Genomic DNA, 16,221 nt, shown 5'->3' with positions numbered 1-16,221 from the left:
AGATCGACGATATACTCTTATATATACCATTACCTCTACTGATTCTCGTTTCAGTACTGGTTTGGCTTTCTACTACATGTAGATGAGTGTCCTGGGGTAAGTAAGTCTTATTTTCTGTGACACTCTAAGCTATGGTTGGGCACTTTTATATAAAGTTCTAAATATATGTGTTTAAACATTTATTTGCCTTGATTCAGGATGTTCAACGTTCCTTATTTTCAGACAGTCAGTTTCATATTTGGGATAATGCATATGAATAATTAAAAATTTTTACCTTAAAATTTGACTTTTTTTCCTGTGGGCTGTTAGGCTCGCGGGGGCTGAAAATGCTTCATTTTATTGCGTCATTCTTGGCGCTGACTTTTTTGGCGCAAAATTTTTTTTTCTGTTTCCGGCGTCATACGTGTCGCCGGAAGTTGCGTCATTTTTGACGTTTTTTTTGCACCAAAAGTGTTGGCGTTCCGGATGTGGCGTCATTTTTGGCGCCAAAAGCATTTAGGCGCCAAATAATGTGGACGTCTTTTTTGGCGCTAAAAAATATGGGCATCACTATTGTCTCCACATTATTTAAGTCTCATTATTTATTGCTTCTGGTTGCTAGAAGCTTGTTCACTGGCATTTTTTCCCATTCCTGAAACTGTCATTTAAGGAATTTGATAAATTTTGCTTTATATGTTGTTTTTTCTATTACATATTGCAAGATGTCCCAGATTGACACTGAGTCAGAAGATACTTCTGGAAAAACGCTGCCTGGTGCTGGATCTACCAAAGTTAAGTGTATCTGTTGTAAACTTGTGGTATCTGTTCCTCCAGCTGTTGTTTGTAATGAATGTCATGACAAACTTGTTAATGCAGATAATATTTCCTTTAGTAATGTTACATTACCTGTTGCGGTTCCGTCAACATCTAATACTCACAGTGTTCCTGTTAACATAAGAGATTTTGTTTCTAAATCCATTAAGAAGGCTATGTCTGTTATTCCCCCTTCTAGTAAACGTAAAAGGTTTTTTAAAACTTCTCATTTTTCAGATGAATTTTTAAATGAACATCATCATTCTGATTCTGATAGTGGTTCCTCTGGTTCAGAGGATTCTGTCTCAGAGGTTGATGCTGATAAATCTTCATATTTGTTCAAAATGGAATTTATTCGTTCTTTACTTAAAGAGGTCTTAATTGAATTAGAAATAGAGGATTCTGGTCCTCTTGATACTAAATCTAAACGTTTAAATAAGGTTTTTAAATCTCCTGTAGTTATTCCAGAAGTTTTTCCTGTCCCTGATGCTATTTCTGAAGTAATCTCCAGGGAATGGAATAATTTGCGTAATTCATTTACTCCTTCTAAACGTTTTAAGCAATTATATCCTGTGCCATCTGACAGATTAGAGTTTTGGGACAAAATCCCTAAAGTTGATGGGGCTATCTCTACTCTTGCTAAACGTACTACTATTCCTACGGCAGATAGTACTTCCTTTAAGGATCCTTTAGATAGGAAGATTGAATCCTTTCTAAGAAAAGCTTACTTATGTTCAGGTAATCTTCTTAGACCTGCTATATCTTTAGCGGATGTTGCTGCAGCTTCAACTTTTTGGTTAGAGCTTTAGCGCAACAAGTAACAGATCATAATTCTCATAGCATTATTAATCTTCTTCAACATGCTAATAACTTTATTTGTGATGCCATCTTTGATATCATTAGAGTCGATGTCAGGTATATGTCTCTAGCTATTTTAGCTAGAAGAGCTTTATGGCTTAAAACTTCGAATGCTGATATGTCTTCTAAGTCAACTTTGCTTTCCCTTTCTTTCCAGGGTAATAAATTATTTGGTTCTCAGTTGGATTCTATTATCTCAACTGTTACTGGAGGGAAAGGAACTTTTTTACCACAGGATAAAAAATCTAAAGGTAAATTTAGGTCTAATAATCGTTTTCGTTCCTTTCGTCACAATAAGGAACAAAAGCTTGATCCTTCACCCACAGGAGCGGTATCAGTTTGGAAACCATCTACAGTCTGGAATAAATCCAAGCCTTTTAGAAAACCAAAGCCAGCTCCCAAGTCCACATGAAGGTGCAGCCCTCATTCCAGCCCAGCTGGTAGGGGGCAGATTACGATTTTTCAAAGAAATTTGGATCAATTCAATTCACAATCTTTGGATTCAAAGCATTGTTTCAGAAGGGTACAGAATTGGCTTCAAAATAAGGCCTCCTGCAAAGAGATTTTTTCTTTCCCGTGTCCCAGTAAATCCAGCGAAGGCTCAAGCATTTCTGAAATGTGTTTCAGATCTAGAGTTGGCTGGAGTAATTATGCCAGTTCCAGTTCTGGAACAGGGGCTGGGGTTTTATTCAAATCTCTTCATTGTACCAAAGAAGGAGAATTCCTTCAGACCAGTTCTGGATCTAAAAATATTGAATCGTTATGTAAGGATACCAACATTCAAAATGGTAACTATAAGGACTATCCTGCCTTTTGTTCAGCAAGGGCATTATATGTCCACAATAGATTTACAGGATGCGTATCTGCATATTCCGATTCATCCAGATCACTATCGGTTTCTGAGATTCTCTTTCCTAGATAAGCATTATCAGTTTGTGGCTCTGCCGTTTGGCCTAGCAACAGCTCCAATAATTTTTACAAAGGTTCTCGGTGCCCTTCTGTCTGTAATCAGAGAACAGGGTATTGTGGTATTTCCTTATTTGGACGATATCTTGGTACTTGCTCAGTCTTCACATTTAGCAGAATCTCATACGAATCGACTTGTGTTGTTTCTTCAAGATCATGGTTGGAGGATCAATTTACTGAAAAGTTCATTGATTCCTCAAACAAGGGTAACCTTTTTAGGTTTCCAGATAGATTCAGTGTTCATGACTCTGTCCCTGACAGACAAGAGACGTCTAAAATTGATCTCAGCTTGTCGAAACCTTCAATCACAATCATTCCCTTCGGTAGCCTTATGCATGGAAATTCTAGGTCTTATGACTGCTGCATCGGACGCGATCCCCTTTGCTCGTTTTCACATGCGACCTCTTCAGCTCTGTATGCTGAACCAGTGGTGCAGGGATTACACAAAGATATCTCAATTAATATCTTTAAAACCGATTGTACGACACTCTCTGACGTGGTGGACAGATCACCATTGTTTAGTTCAGGGGGCTTCTTTTGTTCTTCCGACCTGGACTGTAATTTTAACAGATGCAAGTCTGACAGGTTGGGGAGCTGTTTGGGGGTCTCTGACAGCACAAGGGGTTTGGGAATCTCAGGAGGTGAGATAACCAATCAATATTTTGGAACTCCGTGCAATTTTCAGAGCTCTTCAGTCATGGCCTCTTCTAAAGAGAGAATCGTTCATTTGTTTTCAGACAGACAATGTCACAACTGTGGCATACATCAATCATCAAGGAGGGACTCACAGTCCTCTGGCTATGAAAGAAGTATCTCGAATACTGGTATGGGCGGAATCCAGCTCCTGTCTAGTTTCTGCGGTTCATATCCCAGGTATAGACAATTGGGAAGCGGATTATCTCAGTCGCCAAACGTTACATCCAGGCGAATGGTCTCTTCACCCAGAGGTTTTTCTTCAGATTGTTTAAATGTGGGGACTTCCAGAAATAGATCTGATGGCTTCCCATCTAAACAAGAAACTTCCCAGGTATCTGTCCAGATCCAGGGATCCTCAAGCGGAAGCAGTGGATGCATTGTCACTTCCTTGGAAGTATCATCCTGCCTATATCTTTCTGCCTCTAGTTCTTCTTCCAAGAGTAATCTCCAAGATTCTGAAGGAATGCTCGTTTGTTCTGCTGGTGGCTCCAGCATGGCCTCACAGGTTTTGGTATGCGGATCTTGTCCGGATGGCCTCTTGCCAACCATGGACTCTTCCGTTAAGACCAGACCTTCTGTCGCAAGGTCCTTTTTACCATCAGGATCTCAAATCCTTAAATTTAAAGGTATGGAGATTGAACGCTTGATTCTTAGTCAAAGAGGTTTCTCTGACTCTGTGATTAATACTATGTTACAGGCTCGTAAATCTGTATCTAGGAAGATATATTATAGAGTCTGGAAGACTTACATTTCTTGGTGTCTTTCTCATCACTTTTCCTGGCATTCTTTTAGAATTCCGAGAATTTTACAGTTTCTTCAGGATGGTTTGGATAAAGGTTTGTCTGCAAGTTCCTTGAAAGGACAAATCTCTGCTCTTTCTGTTCTTTTTCATAGAAAGATTGCTAATCTTCCTGATATTCATTGTTTTGTACAAGCTTTGGTTCGTATAAAACCTGTCATTAAGTCAATTTCTCCTCCTTGGAGTTTGAATTTGGTTCTGGGGGCTCTTCAAGCTCCTCCGTTTGAACCTATGATTTCATTAGACATTAAATTAATTTCTTGGAAAGTTTTGTTTCTTTTGGCCATCTCTTCTGCTAGAAGAGTTTCTGAATTATCTGCTCTTTCTTGTGAGTCTCCTTTTCTGATTTTTCATCAGGATAAGGCGGTGTTGCGAACTTCTTTTAAATTTTTACCTAAGGTTGTGAATTCTAACAACATTAGTAGAGAAATTGTGGTTCCTTCATTATGTCCTAATCCTAAGAATTCTAAGGAGAGATCATTGCATTCTTTGGATGTAGTTAGAGCTTTGAAATATTATGTTGAAGCTACTAAGAATTTCCGAAAGACTTCTAGTCTATTTGTTATCTTTTCCGGTTCTAGGAAAGGTCAGAAGGCCTCTGCCATTTCTTTGGCATCTTGGTTGAAATCTTTAATTCATCATGCTTATGTCGAGTCGGGTAAAACTCTGCCTCAAAGGATTACAGCTCATTCTACTAGGTCAGTTTCTACTTCCTGGGCGTTTAGGAATGAAGCTTCGGTTGATCAGATTTGCAAAGCAGCAACTTGGTCTTCTTTGCATACTTTTACTAAATTCTACCATTTTGATGTGTTTTCTTCTTCTGAAGCAGTTTTTGGTAGAAAAGTACTTCAGGCAGCTGTTTCAGTTTGATTCTTCTGCTTATAATTTCATTTTTTTTCATTATAAGATTTAAACTTTATTTTGGATGTGGATTATTTTTCAGCGGAATTGGCTGTCTTTATTTTATCCCTCCCTCTCTAGTGACTCTTGCGTGGAAGATCCACATCTTGGGTAGTCATTATCCCATACGTCACTAGCTCATGGACTCTTGCTAATTACATGAAAGAAAACATAATTTATGTAAGAACTTACCTGATAAATTCATTTCTTTCATATTAGCAAGAGTCCATGAGGCCCACCCTTTTTTGTGGTGGTTTTTGATTTTCTTGTATAAAGCACAATTATTCCAATTCCTTATTTTTTATGCTTTCGCACTTTTTTCTTATCACCCCACTTCTTGGCTATACGTTAAACTGATTTGTGGGTGTGGTGAGGGGTGTATTTATAGGCATTTTGAGGTTTGTGAAACTTTGCCCCTCCTGGTAGGAATGTATATCCCATGCGTCACTAGCTCATGGACTCTTGCTAATATGAAAGAAATGAATTTATCAGGTAAGTTCTTACATAAATTATGTTTTTTATGCAATTTACCTTTAAAGTTTATAAGCTTGCCCAAGCCCTCCAAATTTCACTGCTAATCTGCCAATAATAGCAATCATATGCACAAATCAGGAGAATCCATTATGGCCCCTGGCACATGCGCATTATTACCCGTACGCCTCAGCTACATCACAGTAACACTCATATAGTTCCAGGGAGGGTGTTAATGTGAATGAGCAGGCTGGAAGTAGGGCTGTACTAAGGGGCATTAAAGGGACACTGAACCCAAATTTTTTCTTTCGTGATTCAGATAGAGCATGCAATTTTAAGCTACTTTCTAATTTACTCCTATTACCACTTTTTATTTGTTCTCTTGCTATCTTTATTTGAAAAAGCAGGCATCTAAGCTTTTTTTGGTTCAGAACTCTGGACAGCATGTTTTTATTGGTGGATGAATTTATCCACCAATCAGCAAGGACAACCCAAGTTGTTCACCAAAAATGTGCCGGCATATAAACTTACATTCTTGCATTTTAGATAAAGATACCAAGAGAATAAAGAAAATTTGATAATAGGAGTAAATTAGAAAGTTGCTTAAAATTTCATGCTCTATCTGACTCATGAAAGAAATAATTTGGGTTCAGTATCCCTTTAACTATTACTCCTAGTCACTAAGGGGCGTTGAATTTCACTTCTGTTCACTCCCTCAAGTATACGGAGCATCAAATTAATGCAGAAAAGTACACCCACAAAACACAAATTATTAATATTGAATATAAGTTACTATTTACCTTATATAATGAATAAACATTAGGAATATGAAACTATAATAATAAATTAGCAGTCAACAGGATTGACACAAGCAGCGTGTTATATAAAAAAAATATGCACTTGCACTCAAACAAATTATAGAACGGCAAGTCAACTGCATTGTGCAAAAACGAAAATTGTGAATGCACATTTTGTGTTTCAATATACCACGGCACTACCGATTGAGATTGCATATAGAATAAACTAAATGGCAGGGCTGTCAATCGGATTGCAGAGGAACTGTCCAATATGGCACATAGATGTCAGTCAGATACAGAATGCTCTGCCAATCCTAACTACATAATCATCAAAAAGGCCCCGTATGCATGAGGAATTCTTGGGCGAAATATGCCTAAAGAGGAAGTGATTTCTGATTGGCTTTCTCTCCTAGAGTGCCAGTACCAGAAATAATTGGTCTACACAGAGGGCATGTGTGTGTACTAATCCCAAAAAGCAGAGGGTGAGAGAGAAGGATTTTTGTGAACCTTTGGTAGATGTTTGAATACTGGCCCTCTGGGAGAGTGGATCACTACTAGACAATCCATTGTGCAAGTAGTTCTAATACCCTGCCTCATTGCAGTTTGTAAAAAGTCATTCAGTTCTTTCTTAAATTTAATTGTGGGATTGAAAGTAATTCTGGCATATGTATTAGTGTAGCTCAAATGTCTAATAGCGTCCAATACATATTTGTCCCTATCTTGAAGTAATATTGATCCTCCCTTATCAGAATTTAAAATGATTAGTTGAGTAATGTTTTTGTAATTGTTTTAAAGTTAAAAAGTCTCCTCTAGTATTTCCTTCCATAAGGCAGGGAGAGTCCATGACTTAATTCCTTACTGTTGGGAAATACAACACCTGGCCACCAGGAGGAGGCAAAGACCCCCCAGCCAAAAGGCTTAAATATCCCTCCCACTTCACCCAAGTCATTATTTGCCTTTCGTCACTGTAGGAGGTGGCAGAGAAGTGTCAGAAGATTTGGATAGTCCTGTAATGAGTATGTTCCCTTCAAGAAAGGACTGGAGTTTTAAGTAATCATGTCATCCTCTCAGTGAGAGTAAAGATGAAAGTTAGAGGAGTCTGGAGATGCAGGGAAAGTTTTTCTGCGAACCCATCCAATCTGTTGCTAACAGCTCCTGAGCAATCAGTATTGACGAGTTTCACTACTTGCTGTTACACACTCAAGTCCATGTCAGAAGCGTTGCTGCAAGACTGTCACACTTGAGAGTCTGTGCCTGTTCCACAGCATGGATCCTGGAGGGTAAGAACGTTTTTATATATACACTTTAAAACGCTATAGTGGGTCACAGTTTTGCTCCTTTATACCTCGATAGGATCACGGGTTAATATCCCCTTCAGGGAGATTATTTGAACAGATCGGGAATTTTATATTTGCTTTAATGTGAGAGTTTTCGGGCTCATAGACTGTGTCTGTTTTTGGCTTGGAACAAACTGGTTTCACTTTCGTTTTTGAAGTGTTGCGTAGCTCATAATAGCTTAGCACCCTTTTCATAGCAGGGGAAGTCCTGTCTTACGCACCACGTTACCGGGTGCGGTCTCTTTCATTTCCTACTATCTTGCTGCAGACATCACTCCTGAGGAGAGCACTGTTAGCTGTCTGGATCTAGGAGGTGGTGAGTGCCCCAGCCATTGGGAGTATAAAGGTGCTGGTTTTAAAAAAAAAATCTTCTTTTTGTTTGTCCTTCTGTGGGTATATACAAAGCTATGGAGGACTCTGATACTACATTAGAAGGTTTCACTCCTTCTGTCCTGAATAATAATTCCTGTTTATATTGTGAGGAGGGCGTGGTTTGCCCACCTGCTCAATTTTGTTCCATTTGCCTAAATACTGTTTTAAAGTCTAAGATGGGAGACAAGCCTGCTGATACTCATAGGGGTACATTTATCAAAGCCATTCTCCTTTTAATTACGTCCAAAATGACGCATACGAACTGATCGTCATATTCATCAAAGCACTCTGCGCCTATAATTGCACAAATCTGAAAGGAACTTCTTCGCACTCCGCTTGCATTCGCCTAGGCGCACAGGCACGCTCCTGAGTGCAACAATATACATTAGTACTAGGCGTAATTTAACAGCACGACCAACAAATACGCCTAGTTTCTTGTTTATCATTGCTTTGCGCCGATAGGGAACTGAAATTTCGGCTTCAATTGCGTGTTGTATATTTCGCCATACAGACTGAGGCGAACACCATTATAATACATGCTTTTACATCTTGTGATGCAGTACTTTCTTCTTTTAACTAATTTTTCAAAGGCTCAGCGCCAAGAAGAGACTGTTATTGTCAGAAATTTGCGCTTCCACAGGCGCATATGGGTACCAACAGTTTTATATATATATATATATATATATATTCAAAAAGGTGGATACAGCGCCTATATGTCCAGTATACTGTAGGGGTATGTAAGGCGTATATGTTATAACAAAGTGGAGAAAAGTAAAAAGTACATAAATATAAAGTGTACAATACTAAAAGAAAATAAGAAATAAAAAATATTATATATAAACATAAAACAGTAAATAATGAATGAGAGTCCAGCTAAAGATAGCATATAAAATGTATGAACTTAAAAATAGTGTTCATAGAAGTCCTGGAGATGATATAATTCGTAATAAATCTCCAGATGTAGTAATTATGTAGATTATAGTTGGTATATACTACCCTTACCAGATATTACCTCAATCGAATGAGGTAAGTATGCCGCACTGGGGGTAGATATAGATGATTGGATTTCCTCCTTGTATTCTGCTATGGTGCCTCTTGTGATGTTCGTTGACCTCTTGGAGTATGCAGGGATAAGTTTCTGAAGGTGAGTTGATCCCTTGTACTTCCTATGGGTTGTTGGTTGGCCTCTTGGAGTGCTCTTTCTGTTCTGGTATTGACTTTCTCCAGTATAGAGATACCCAGGGAGACACAGAGAAAATATATAGTGTAATACTGTTTATTTGTTAAAAGAGCATAAAAATACACTTTATATTGCACTCACATTTGACAACCTCAAACGATATGAGGTATGTATATAGCATATATATTTAAAAGAGTCTTTCCACAGGTTAGAGAGGGATGCGTAATCCCCAATCTTAAATGCAAGCCTCTTAAAGAAGTTACATGCAGCTGTGGTGTGTTCCAAGATAAATAGTACAGAATAAGGTGCCCACAAAGCAGCGCTAGTGAAACTGGCTGCAGGAGGATCAAGTAAAGATATATTAAAAACAACTAATAAAACGTAGATAAAATATGTTTACACAGAAGTTAATTCCCTAACGCGTTTCAAAGGTTTGAGTCCTTCTTCTTCAGAGGGTAGAATTGAATGCTGGGCCATTATCGTTTGTTTTAAACGCTTTGGGCGGCGGCACGCCCTCAGCGTATAATTGGTCATGTGGGCCCGCGTTACGTGACGTTAGTTTCACGTTCGTTTCAGTGTATTTCATTGTACAGTGATTGGTTACATATCGGCACACGTGATATACATTTTATATGCTATCTTTAGCTGGACTCTCATTCATTATTTACTGTTTTATGTTTATATATAATATTTTTTATTTCTTATTTTCTTTTAGTATTGTACACTTTATATTTATGTACTTTTTACTTTTCTCCACTTTGTTATAACATATACGCCTTACATACCCCTACAGTATACTGGACATATAGGCGCTGTATCCACCTTTTTGAATATATATTTACTCTTACTGTCTAGGGCTTTACAACCCTCCCAGTATTTGTCTTATATAGCAGCCATTATCTCCTATAACCTCTCTGACCAGCGCCCACTACAGAGTAACACTTGTGTCAACTCAGGTTTCTGAGGAGACACATTTTACTTAATCCTACATATATATATATATATATATATATATTTTTTTTTTTTTTTGCAATCTTAAATGATCAACATATGGCAAAAACAGCACAAAAAAAACCATTATATAATATAACTATAAGCTAAATAGTTACCTAAAAAACACTTTTTTAATAATCAAAACATGGCGGCTTAAATATTTATATGGATGTACTGTGATAAATAGGGAGTAAATGCTTTTCCGACAGGCAAAATGTATCATTATTACGCCCCAGCTCGCCTGCGCAAAGTTACGCCTATTTTTTTTTTATAAATTCAGGTGCTCATGTGCGCTTCTCCAGAGGAGAGCTGGGGTGCAGTTACAGTCGAAGCACATACAGAGTTCACCTAGCGTTTGATACATCTAGCCCATAGCGCTATTAGTCCCTCTGAGCCGTTTACCTCTCAGGATTGTCCCGAGAGATTACTACCCTTTCTATGCTCCACGCTCCACATGCAGTTCCCCGCGGCACAACTAATCCTCCATCTTGAGGGGGCTTTTTTCCTGCGGACTTTACCGCACAGTTACAATCGGCGGTGTCTGCGGCCCTGAGTGCCTTACCTTCCTCTGGCAAACGTAAGAGAATGGTTAAACATAGTTCTCCTGACCTAGAGTCATCTACATATTTGTCGGATTTAGCTACTATGTCCCAGCTGTCCGAGGATGAGTTAACCTCTGTAGCTTCAGAGGGTGAGCTTTTTGAGTCGGGGACTTCAGTGTCTAAACCTCCTACAGTGGATTGAACATTGAACATCTGTGTTTTTTATTAAATTAGACATGGTTTATGAAGACAGGAAGGTCCCTCTGACTTCTCCTGTGCCCGTTAAAATAGCGTACATTATTAGTAACGAATGGGAAAGAATCGGATCTTCTTTTCCCCCTCGTCTACCTTTTAAAAAATGATTCCCGGTCCCTGACTCTCAATTTGAAATGTGGGCTCCATCCCTAAGGTGGATGGCGCTATTTCAACGCTTGCTAAGCGTACTACTCTCCCCCTTGAGGATAGTTATTCCTTTAGAGAGCCGATGGATAAAAATAACTTTTCTGAGGAAGATGTTTCAACATACAGGGTTTTTATTTCAACCGGCGCAGGGAACATTTTCAGTTCCTGAAGTTTGCTTTTCTGGATCAGCACTTCCAGTTCATAGCCCTTCCGTTTGGCCTGAAGTGCCTAAACAGGTTTCTCAGTGTCCCCTCCTTCAAGATGGACGGTACGCTCAATTCTTCCTCTGGTTCAGGAAGGACCGTTTATGACCACCATAGACCTGAAGGATGCATACCTTCACGTTCTAATACACAGGGAACATTTTCAGTTCCTGAATTTTGCTTTTCTGGATCAGCACTTCCAGTTCATAGCCCTTCCATTTGGCCTAGCTACTGCCCCAAGGATAATTATGAAGGTTTTGGGGGCTCTTCTAGCTGTTTCCAGAACACGAGGTATTGCAGTAGCGCCTTACTTGGACAATATCTTGTTACAGGCACCATCTTTTTGTCTATCGGAAGAGCACTAGGAGTCCCTTCTCAGTGTTCTTGGATCAAATGGATGGAAGATAAACTTGGAAAACAGTTCTCTTTCTCCAAATACCAGGGTGAATTTCCCTGGGTACTATAATAGACTCCTTATCTATGAAGATATTTCTAACAGATCAGAGACGTTGCAAGCTAACTACTGCATGTCTTGCCCTCCAGGCCTTCTTGAGTCCCTTAGTGTATGGAGGTGATTGGAATCATGGTGTCCTGTATGGACATCATTCCTTTTGCCAGATTCCATCTCAGACCCTTACAACTCTGTATGCTGAGACAATGGAACAGCGACCATTCAGATCTGTCTCAACAGATTTTGTTAGACAACTGGTCGAGAGACTCGCTCTCTTGGTGGCTCTGTCCAGAACATCTGTCCCAAGGCACGTGCTTCTTGAGATCATCCTGGGAGATTGTGACTGCGGACGCAAGCCTATCTGGCTGGGGAGCCGTTTCGGATACCAGGAAGACACAAGGGTTGTGGACTCAGGAGGAGTCCTCCCTTCCGATCAATATTTTGGCACTCCGGGCAATCTTCAATGCTCACATTCTTCTGGGTCCGTCCCAGTTTATCAGATTCCAATCAGACAGTATAACTTTGGTTGCCTACATCAACCATCAGGGGGAACGAGAAGTTCCCTGGCGATGAGAGAAGTATCTTAGATACTAGAGTGGGCAAAGACTCACAACTGTACGCTGTCAGCGATCCACATTCGGTGTATGGACAACTGGGAAGCGGACTTCCTCAACTGGAAATCATTTCACCCAGGGGAATGGTCTTTCCACCCCGAGGTGTTTGCAGAGATATGCAGCGAGTGGAGGATGCCAGAGATATATCTCATGGCATCCTGCCTCAATACCAAGCTACCCAGGTACGGGTCGAGGTCGAGGGATCCTCAAGCGGAGCTAATAGATGCCCTAGCAGTGCCATGGAGGTTCAGACTCATATATCTTTTTACTCCATTACCACTTCTCCCTCATGTGGTGGCCCGCATCAAGCAGGTCCGAGCATCAGTGATTCTGTTTGCTCCATCGTGGCCGCAAAGGACGTGGTTTACAGATTTGATGGGGATGTCCTCATCTCCTCAGTGGAGGTTACCTTGTCGCAGAGATCTGCAGATACAGGGTCCCTTCGTACATTAAAATCTAGATTCTCTGAGGCTGACTACGTAGAGATTGAACGTTTAGTCTTAGCCAAGAGAGGATTTTCTGAGAGTGTTATCGACACTCTGATTCAGGCTCGTAAGCCAGTTGCTCGTCGTATCTACCATAACGTGTGGAGGACTTACTTGTACTGGTGTGAAGAGCGTGGGTTTTCCTGGCATAAGGCTAAGGTTGCCAGAATTGTATCTTTTCTCCAGAATGGACTGGAGAAGGGTTTGTGACGAATTCCCTGCTACCCCGACTATCTAGCTCTGCCAAAACGATCTTCCAACACCTGGAACCAGCCACTATGTAGCAGAGAAAAAGTGATTTCAGCAATCCCCACCCAAATAACTAGACAACTAGCATTTAGGTGGAACAAAGAAGAACTAATTTTATTGGAAAACACACACTCCTTTTATACACAAAGCTCATCTTGATGAGACACTGGACAATGTTCCCGCTATTCCTGCCCCTCCAGACAGGCTGGCGCCTCCATAGCAGCCACAGTCTCACAGAATCCTATTACCCAGGGGTGGAGGCGGTTTTTTGGTGACCCAGGGTGTCATTTGAAAGCTCTCAGTCCCCAGATGCCACAGTCTAAAAAGCGGGGTGATTCGTTATTGGGGACTGGAGATACAGTCCGTTGATGTTATGGGGGTAGGGGTGTCCAAAACCCCCGGTTCCCAACGGAGTTCCCCTCCGGTAATTCCCCCTCCTCTTGTCCTCCCTAGGGGCTACGAATCCCCAAAAGAGCGGAGCTCTGGGGCAAAGGGCCGCTGGAGCGACCAGAGGTAAAGTTAGCGGGTGTCCTGCTGTTCTGTGGCCGACCGGGAGTTCCAGGAGCCCGGCCAGCCTGAGAGGGGTTAGGCGGGTGTCCATTGTGAGGCGGCCGATCGGGAGTTCCAGGAGCCCGGCCAGCCTAGGAGGGTCATTGACCAGCTCTTCTCTGACAAAGTAGAAACACAAAAACAAGCAAACAAATACTCATAGAGATCACAGTTGCTCTGAGGAGCCCAAAACAGCTGAGGAACAACAGGGGTGAGGTAGTAGGGGGGGTAGAGGTTTAACCCTTGCAGCCCGGTGCCTGTGACATGTTTCTTGCTTTGAAGTTTTATCTTTAGGCTACTAAGGAGTTCAGACAATCTTCCTCTTTGTTAGTTATCTATACGGGGAAGCGTAAGGGGCAGAAGGCTACTATGACTTCCCTATCTTTTTGGTTGAGGAGTGTCATCAGCATAGCTTATGAGACAGCGGGACAACAGCCTCCTGAGAGGATAACGGCTCATTCCACTAGAGCAGTGGCTTCCTCCTGGGCTTTTAAGAACGAAGCTTCTATGGATCAGATTTGTAAGGTGGCTACCTGGTCCTCCTTAAACACTTTTTTTCTAAATTTTTCAAGTTGGATGTGTTTGCTTTGGCTGAAGCAGCTTTCTGGAGAAAAGTTTTGCAGGCTGTGGTGCCCTCAGACTAGAGTCCACCTCTCTTTTTTGTTCCCTCCCGTTATTCTTTCAGTGTCTTCTGGACTTGGGTATAGTTTTCCCAACAGTAAGGAATGAAGTTGTGGAGTCTCCCTGCCTTATGTAAGGAAAACATAATTTATGCTTACAGATACATTTCTTTCCTTTATGGCAGCGAGAGTCCACGACCTTGCCCATAATTTATTTTTGTTGGGCGGTTCCCTTTTTATATTATTTCTTCTGGCACCTTTATACCCTGGTGTTTCTCCTACTTTTCCTTGTTCCCTCGGCTGAATGACTGGGGTGATAGGGGAAATGGGAGGGATATTTAAGCCTTTTGGCTGGGGTGTCTTTGCCTCCTCCTGGTGGCCAGGTGTTGTATTTCCCAACAGTAAGGAATACAATCGTAGACTCTCACTGCCAGGAAGGAAAGAAATTTATATGGTAAGCATAAATTATGTTTTCTCTTCTGTTTTTGATTAGGACAGAATCAGCTAATTTAGTAATTTCCTTTTCAACCATGTTATGGAACACCTACAAAAGGTCACCTCTCATTTTGAAAAGGATACAAATATTTGTTTGAAGGTAAATATTAAAATTAGGAAGACATAAAGACTGTTGGTCATATTTATAACTTTTACTCTTCAGATGTTGTAATGTGACTAAATCGCATTGTTCATCAAAAGATAATGTATCTAGACCGGAAGTAATTTCATCACATTAATTATTTATTTATACACTGTATTTATAAATATTTTTATATGCAACAAATAACAGATGCTTTTATTTTTGTTCTTAAAAAAATAATACATTTTTGATGCATTTATTAGATGCAACGACAATTGTTTCATATCCATTTAACAAAATACACTAATTGCATTCTTTATTAGAACTAACAGGTCACAGTGATGAAAATCTAGACACAGGAGCACAAGGAGAACTTGTACAGAATATTCAGCCAGTGAAGACCTCCTCAGACGTCTCTGCAGGTGAGAGATCTGTTTTCTTCACCATTTATTTGAAAACTCAGATTTTAAAATGACTTATTCCTTAATAAAATGATGTAAATTATGGACCTGAAGACTGACCAATTCAAATCCTAAAATATTGAAGTGTTGTGTAATATTACTATATATTCAGATTTGTGTGAGCTAACAGATTAAATCCATTTAACCACAAAAACTAATTTCTTCAATGGCATGGAGAATCCACAAATTAATTTATTACTGTTGGGAATTAAACACCTGGCCACCAGAGGAGGAAGCAAAGACACCCCAGCCAAAGCATTAAGTTTCCCTCCCACTTCCCATACTCCCCCAGTCATTCTTTGCCTAGTAAACTATGAAAAGTGCTCTGAAGATTTATCGTAGTCCTTTAATGGGTAGTTTCCCTACAAGACACGACTGGGGTTCACAGAGTAGCTTTGTAAGTCTCTTACTCAGAGTATTGGTGAAAGTTAGCTGCTGAATGTTGCAGGGAAGCTTCTCTGTCCTCCTTCCAGCAATTTGTGCTAACATCCCCTCTGACAACCAGTGTAAGCTTACACTGCTTTCCTTTCTACCTCAGGTCACTGTCAGATGTGGATATGAAGCTGTCAGACCTAGAAGTGCTGTGACTGTTCCACAGCAGAGACCCTGGAGAGTAAGTCCTTTATTGTATATCCTTTCAACTTGGACCCCTGGATACTCACTACTGGGATAAGAGGACTTAAGAGTATCCACATGCAGTTACTTGCCCTGAGGAGGGTTTGGGGAATTGTAAGTTATATCCCTTATGCAGGATATCAGTTATGGAGCAGTATGGAACCCCTTTTGATGGCGGGTGACTTTCTGTCCGGTGGGGTTAGGGTTAATCCCTTTCCCGCTGAGGAACAGTTTTAGTGCGCTCTCTCCTCAGTTTATGGCGTCTTCTATGACACGGGCATGTTCCGCTTCT

The 16,221-nt window shown here is 40.5% G+C and overlaps 1 protein-coding gene across 1 annotated transcript in view; it reads left to right on the top strand.

The window, feature by feature from the left end:
* Positions 1 to 16,221, top strand: part of LOC128657136 (oocyte zinc finger protein XlCOF7.1-like) — a 215,722-nt gene that overhangs the window by 60,989 nt on the left and 138,512 nt on the right. Inside the window, exon 8 of the mRNA XM_053711385.1 lies at positions 15,177 to 15,275. Coding sequence (XP_053567360.1) covers positions 15,177 to 15,275 — 99 coding nt within the window. The remainder of the gene's footprint in view (positions 1 to 15,176; positions 15,276 to 16,221) is intronic.

This window comes from Bombina bombina, chromosome 4 (assembly GCF_027579735.1).
Source record: "Bombina bombina isolate aBomBom1 chromosome 4, aBomBom1.pri, whole genome shotgun sequence".
Lineage (NCBI taxonomy): Eukaryota > Metazoa > Chordata > Amphibia > Anura > Bombinatoridae > Bombina > Bombina bombina.
The sequence above is the reverse complement of the archived record's forward strand: the minus strand, read 5'-3'. Positions and strand labels throughout refer to the sequence as shown.